The following is a 6,881-nucleotide window of genomic DNA, read 5'->3' on the forward strand; positions in this document are numbered from 1 at the left end:
GGAAGAACATATTTTAGCCAAGTTTTAGACAACGATAGAAAACTTTTCTTGTAAAAACATGAGACTAAATGTTCTTCATCTTTACTTTGAGTCCTGATTGTTTCAGAGTTTAGTTCAGCGGTAAAGTGAAGATAGTTCATCAGCAGATGAATTGTTCTGTCTGTCCTCTTTGGTTTCCTCCCTTTCTGGATTGGTCTGCAGGAAGAAAAAGAAGAAGAGGAGGAGTTTCAATGAGACAGTTTTATGAAAACTCTAATGAAATTCAGGTGTTTTATAAATATTCAGACTCACCTGAGAGACGTCATCATTCTCAGTTTCCACAGGAGAATCTGAAAAACATTCAAATCAGAGATGAAACTTCTGATTTAAAGAGATCAGGAGACTTTCTAGAACTAGAAGCAAACTTGTCTCTATCCTTCTTTCCTTTTAAACCTTTCCCTCCACTTTTATGTCCATAAAGCAGTAATGATCCAGTTGTAAATACGTGTTAATTCAGAAATTAATTCTTTGTGCTGCACGGCCCAAGAGGGCATGTTAAGAACTAAATGGTCTGAGCTGAACCAAGTTCTGCTGATTGATGCTACGGAGCATGATGGGTAGACTTTGCTGTGGTACAACAAATCCCTAGTCCTAGTGGGGTCAGGAGGGTTCCCTTGAAAGGATGCAGAGCCTAAATTCGGACACAGCTGTTTTTATTAGACTCCCCCTAGTGGTCTCGAGCACTTCCGTTTTCAGCACTTTGTTTGCTGCATTCGGTTTTTGTTGGCGTCTCTCTTTTTGTTTGCATCCTTTCTCTGTTGCTGCGCGTTTGCACCTGTCTATGTTCAGGTACGTACATTCATTTTGCTCCCAAAAAAGTAAACCCCACCACTCCCCAGGGGCAGGGACAGGGATAGGGACAAGGGGGGCCTTGAAATTGTTTGGAAACCACTGGGGTGGGGGGGCAGGACAAAAAGTTTGGGAACAACTGGATTAGTGAGGTGTTGATCGCTGAAATCGCATTAATAACAAAAACATTTAAACCAGTTCCTATCTGAGTTGCTCCACTTCAACAATTACAAGTTTAAAAATGTTTCAAATCTGAAGATCCTAAAGAGATCAGGAGTTAATCGATCGGTTCTCAGCTTGGTGTGAAAACTTGTCACAGACTGTTTTCGCTCCACCTACAAATCTGAGTCAAAATGATGAAGCTACTGTAAATTGGTCTGCTTCAAGTTTGTACAACTACCTTTTGTTATCCCTTAAGCATTTCTGTAAGCAGGGCGATGCATGAAAAGTCTGGCCTGTAACACCTTACAACAAAGCAGATATTCTCAAACCCACTGTTTATATTTATTGACTTCATGTAGATTTTATAATCTGTGAACATGTAAAAGATGAAGGAACTCCAGTAAAATCACCAGAAGTGGAGGTGTAGTTAAAGTCTGTTGGTAAATAAGCGTTGTTCCTTTTTTGGTAAATTATGTTTGTTTATTGTTATTTTTTCATTGTTTTTTTGTTTCCTGTATTTAATGTAGACAATTTAGCAAAATAAAGTGAACTGAATGATTGATTGAATTTAATAAATTATCTGCACAAAAAATAAAAATCACATTTTAGGACAGTAAATGAACTTGATTGTTTAAAGTTGGGTTCGGTTTCAGAGTTTGACAGTTAATTTTCTATAAGAAATAAAAAAAACAGCAGTGTGTGTGTTATAACTCACCGTTCTGTTGATGGTAGTATTTCTTCCACCAGTAAATCGTCAGAGAGATCACTAACGAGATCATCACGACGGCCACACCCGCATAAAGCAGCGGATCTGGTTCACCTGTTTTCATACAAATTAACATATTTGGCCCAGAACCACACATATTAAAACCAGATTATTCCAGAGTTATTGTAATAAGTTGATATCAACTATTCTGTTCCCTTAAAATGTAATTTTTTTTGGCTCTCTAACTCTTTTGTCAACATTATTGATTAACAACAACTTAATAAAATCATAAACACACTATAACAAACCAACATCATGAAAACATGAGCAAATACTTTACCTTCGGGTTTGACTGCTTTGCTCTGTGGGATCGTTATAGGCATGATGGAACTCAACTTTTGTTTTGGAGTTGACGACAGAAATGTTGATGTAGTCGAGTTTGGGTCTGAAGTGTTTGTAGCTGTGAGAAATTAAACATTCATGATACCAATGCACATGTTTGTCTGTGTGAGTCTCAGTTTGAACATGTTGGATGATTTAATCAGTTAAAAACATCTGAACTCTGATTTAAACCCAGTTTGATGTTATTTGGATCATAAGAAGCTGTCAGTGAGTAGAGTTTACGTTCAGAGACATGAAGGAACATTTTCAGGAGAGAAACTCACCTCCATTCACAATCAGGTCAAAATCAGCATACTTTAGCCGTCCTGAACTAGGATTGTACAAACCACATTGGTACCGTCCTGTGTCTGACCGTTTCAGATCTCTGATGCTCATGTGCAGGATGGAAGTACCATTAGCAAAGCTTTCATACTCAATGGTGTATCTTCCACTCTCAGCTCTGTCTTTTGATGTTTTAACCAAAATATTTTTTTCTTCGTCACAGTTTTCCCTACAAAAGAGCCTCATTCTCTCTGTAGACGAAACTCTACATCCAACTCTGATGTTTTCTCCTATTAATTTACCGGTTCTCACAGCGTCTCCGTCCTTCAGAGCTGCTAAGAAGAGAAACAATCAGTAATTACTGTGATATTCAGCAGCTTAAAGTGAAAATATATTTTATGAATTTAACTGAAGATGTCAGAACAAATTAACATCAACAAACTCTTTATTTTTCTCAAGAACCTGGTTTCTTTGTTCCACCATGTACTTAAATCACTAACTGAGAAGCAAGTCAGAGATCGTTTAAAAGCTAAAACATTAACATCATTGATTGATTTATTTATTTTTTTGCTGTTTTTGTTTCAAGTTCTCCAAATCAACAAACTCTGAAGTTTATAAAACTGTACATTTATTTAAAACTAATTTTTAGCATTTCAACAATTTTCTGATAGTTAGTTTTCTGGTTTTGTGCTGAAATTATCTGATCATCAATACAGAAAAGACCTTAATTAGTGCAATTAGCAAAAAAAAGTGATTTGACAAGCTTTGCATAATTTAGTTGGCCTCACAATGAAGCTTTTTGTATTTAAAACGGACCATCAACATGTTTTACTACAGAACCAACAGAATGAAACAGATGAAACTAGTGAAACACACGGCTTAAAATCTTTAACAAAGTTGAATTATCCCTGATAACTGAGGGACTGAAAGGATGAAGGACTGAGAGCAGAGAAGATGATAGAAATAAATGTAAATGTACTCACTGAGGAAGAAGAGGCAGATCAAAGTGAGACAGACCTTCATCCTGAGCTGCTGATGGTTTCTGTTTCTCTTCCCGCTTCACTGAAACCAGGAACTTCTCTGTAGGATGCAGTTCATTCTCTGAACACCAGAGGGCGCAACTACTTTTATTGCAGAGTTAAAGGTTCAGTAGATTATTCCTCATCAGCTGAAAGTGTTTGTTCTCCTTCTAGCAATCTGTTGTTTTAATTAACAAACTTAATGTAACAAGAGAGAAAAGCTTGTGTGTGTCTTTGTGTGAGTTTTGATCAAAATGATTGTAGTGATGGTTGTATGTGTTTATGCGATTTTTGGTCAATGCGTTTGTTTGGAGCCACCTAGTGGTGTGATGAGTGACTGCATGCAACAGGTCCGTCAGGCAATCTCGCGGCTTCCCCCACCAGTTGAGGAGCGCTGGTGGAGGTAGGTGCGAGATGCGAGACTTCTTTTTTTACTTAGGGTCATATTTTTCTAGTTCAACAATTAACGAAGTACTTTAAGAATATTTAACATTTACAAATATAATTTGTAAAGTTTTCTCGTGGTTGGGCTGGAAAAATGTGACCCTATGAGTGGGAGCTGCGCCGGTTGGTGTTCGTGGCTGACCACTCGGTCACGGCGCTAACTGTCTTTTATTTTTCAGCCTGTCGGACCACTTGGCTGCAGTCAGTCACATTGTGAGGAGTTTTTCCTTCTTTGTTGTGCTACGTGGGTTCAAATTTATTATCATTGTTATTATTATTATTATTATTTAGATTTGATCGTATAATTTTAAACAATAACAGTTAACAAATTTCCAAAAACAAAACAAAACATTCTTATTCAATGAATCAATCAAAAATAACACTAACAGCAAAAACAGTAAAATAACAGACAACTGTTACACCAGTTTACAGTCAAAACACTCACAAAACATTTTTCTACATATATATATGTCAACAAATTCACAGTTTGAACCCACGTAGCACAACAAAGAAGGAAAAACTCCTCACAATGTGACTGACCGCAGCCAAGTGGTCCGACAGGCTGAAAAATAAAAGACAGTTAGCGCCGTGACCGAGTGGTCAGCCACGAACACCAACCGGCGCAGCTCCCACTCATAGGGTCACATTTTTCCAGCCTAACCACGAGAAAACTTTACAAATTATATATGTAAATGTTAAATATTCTTAATGTACTTCGTTAATTGTTGAACTAGCAAAAGATGAACCAAAGTAACAAAAGAAGTCTCGCATCTCGCACCTACCTCCACCAGCGCTCCTCAACTGGTGGGGGAAGCCGCGAGATTGCCTGACGGACCCGTTGCATGCAGTCACTCATCACACCACTAGGTGGCTCCAAACAAACGCATTGACCAAAAATCGCATAAACACAAACAACCATCACTACAATCATTTTGATCAAAACTAACACAAAGACACACACAAGCTTTTCTCTCTGTTACATTAAGGCTTATTTAGGAAATAGTGAAGTTCTGGTGATGCTCTCTGATCGTCCTAGAAACAGATTTTAAACTGCAAACAGTGTCTGGTGGCTGTTAATGTACAGAAAATATAGACGAGGAGTTGTCTGTATCTTATAAGTAAGGCTTACATGATTTCAGTTTTCATGTTTGTAGTTTTCACTGTTAAGTAAATCAAACATTTTCTTTCTTGTATTATATGGTTTGTCTGATTTAAGGTCCAATGTGTTGCTACAGTATGACAAAATGAAAAACATGACTAAATTCAGACATGTGAAGTTGTGTTGAAATAAATGAGACCAATAAACAATACAAACATTCTAAAATACAAAAACTCTAAAACAGCAATATACTTGGGAATTGAAAACTGGCCCCGAGGCTTTGGAATGCTCTCCCTCTAGCATTACGGTGTTCTGTTTCAACCGATGCATTCAAAAAAAGTCTCTAGACATATTTTTTTAGACAGGACTTTGGCTAACTTTTCGGTTTCTTGTTTTTAGTTTCTCTTTGTTTTATTATGTTTACCCTCATTGTTAGCACTTTATGATTTCTTGTGTCTGTGAAAGGTGATATATAAAGTTTACTTACTTACTTACAAATATAAAGTAACATAAAGGCTGTGAGGACATTACATGTAACACCCAAGAAACTTTTGTTTCTATTTTTACTAACTTAAATTAGTTCTTAACTAATTTAAGTTAGTTAAGAACTAACTTAAATTAGTTCTTAGGGGGTTTTAATGATCCGTTTCTGTGCGTATTTTAACATTATCCTGTAAATTAGATTTGCCTAAAACCGCCTCAGTGCTGCCCTTTTTTGTTGAACAGTGGTTACTGCAGTTGAATTTTCCTACTGCTGGCATGGTACAAAGATTAAATTTCTAGGCCAGTGGTTCTTTACCTTTTTTGAGGTACCGAACCCCATCAGTTTCATATGCCCCTTCACTGAACCCTTCCGTAGTGATAAATAAAATATGATCCCCCCCCTATATTTTGAACAGTTCTTCAAAATATAGTCTTTAATATATGTTTTCAGCAAAGTTGAGCTGACTGTCCAGGAACGACCCAAGGTATTTAAAATTTGCCACAGTTTCAACAGGTTGGCCATCGAGAGAAACTGGAACCACTTTAAGGACTTGTTTAGATTATTTAATTAGCTCTACATTCTTAAGAGAATGAAAAATTAATAATAAATAATAAAGACTTTGCGGTATTCTGATTTAGTAATGTAATTATATTAGTTGTGTTACCACCCCCACGCCACTAGAGGCAGTAGCAACCCCGAAAAGATGCGACTAAGGAGCAGATTTAGAAGTACACCGAAAGCTACAGAATTTGGTAAAAACTGTGAGCTTTGCTGAAGTAAATAAAGACACAAGTTCAAATCCATGCTGAGAGTGGAACTCCTTCAATCAGGGCTCCTCCGCAGCTCTGATTGGCTAAGCAATGTAACGTGATCCTCTGATTGGCTAAGCAATGTAACTTGATCCTCTACAGCAAGTGATGTCAAAGTGGGGCGTCATTACGACTTTACACAAGTGTGTCTTTACCTCCGCGGCAGAGGCTCCACCGAACCCCTGAGACCGACTCATCGAACCCCTGGGGTTTGATCGAACCCAGGTTAGAACACGTGCTCTAGGCTCATCACCTCTTTTAGCCACGCCCCTCAGTGTATTGTAGCTCCGCCCACTTTGGTGAACGTTTCCACATTTATCAGGGGGCGGGCTTTCACAGGAGACTTAGCTAAATTAAGACATGAAAGTTNGTTTAACCAAAGTCTGAAAAAATATTCCAGCTGAATCATAAAAAAATATTTTATTTTATCCACAGCTAAACTTATTCACGTCTTTTAAACAGAGAAAAAGCAGAAAGCAGATAAATTTCACTAACTACCGGTGTATTACATATAAAAAATAAACAATATGAAATACATATTTATACATACTAATGTTTAATTAAATACCTAATGAATGAAAATAAGTTTATAAAAACAGTTACAGCGATTAGATCATCTTTCAAACATCTTTTTTTTGAAAGATGATCATTCAGTAAAGGAACATTA

The 6,881-nt window shown here is 37.1% G+C and overlaps 1 protein-coding gene across 1 annotated transcript; it reads right to left on the reverse strand.

Moving 5' to 3' along the window:
- Positions 1 to 65: 65 nt before the first annotated feature.
- On the reverse strand, positions 66 to 4,673 carry LOC145552296 (uncharacterized). The gene is made up of 7 exons (XM_081609287.1): positions 4,605 to 4,673; positions 3,377 to 3,460; positions 2,362 to 2,694; positions 2,037 to 2,156; positions 1,706 to 1,810; positions 292 to 329; positions 66 to 195 (listed from the first exon to the last, which is right to left on the reverse strand). The coding sequence occupies exons 3-7, from the start codon at positions 2,603 to 2,605 to the stop codon at positions 115 to 117; spliced, it is 588 nt and encodes a 195-aa protein (XP_081465413.1). The 5' UTR covers positions 2,606 to 2,694; positions 3,377 to 3,460; positions 4,605 to 4,673; the 3' UTR covers positions 66 to 114.
- Positions 4,674 to 6,881: the final 2,208 nt, after the last annotated feature.

The sequence above is a fragment of the Poecilia reticulata genome, chromosome 7, assembly GCF_904066995.2.
Source record: "Poecilia reticulata chromosome 7, P_reticulata-male-v2, whole genome shotgun sequence".
NCBI lineage: Eukaryota > Metazoa > Chordata > Actinopteri > Cyprinodontiformes > Poeciliidae > Poecilia > Poecilia reticulata.

Excerpts from the sequence above, each read along its gene's own strand:
- LOC145552296 (XM_081609287.1), bottom strand. The coding sequence starts at position 2,605 with ATGAGGCTCTTTTGTAGGGAAAACTGTGACGAAGAAAAAAATATTTTG. Across the intron at positions 330-1,705 it reads ATACTACCATCAACAGAACG|ATTCTCCTGTGGAAACTGAG; the intron begins GTGAGTTATAAC and ends AATGTTTTTCAG. Across the intron at positions 196-291 it reads AGAATGATGACGTCTCTCAG|ACCAATCCAGAAAGGGAGGA; the intron begins GTGAGTCTGAAT and ends TTCTTCCTGCAG.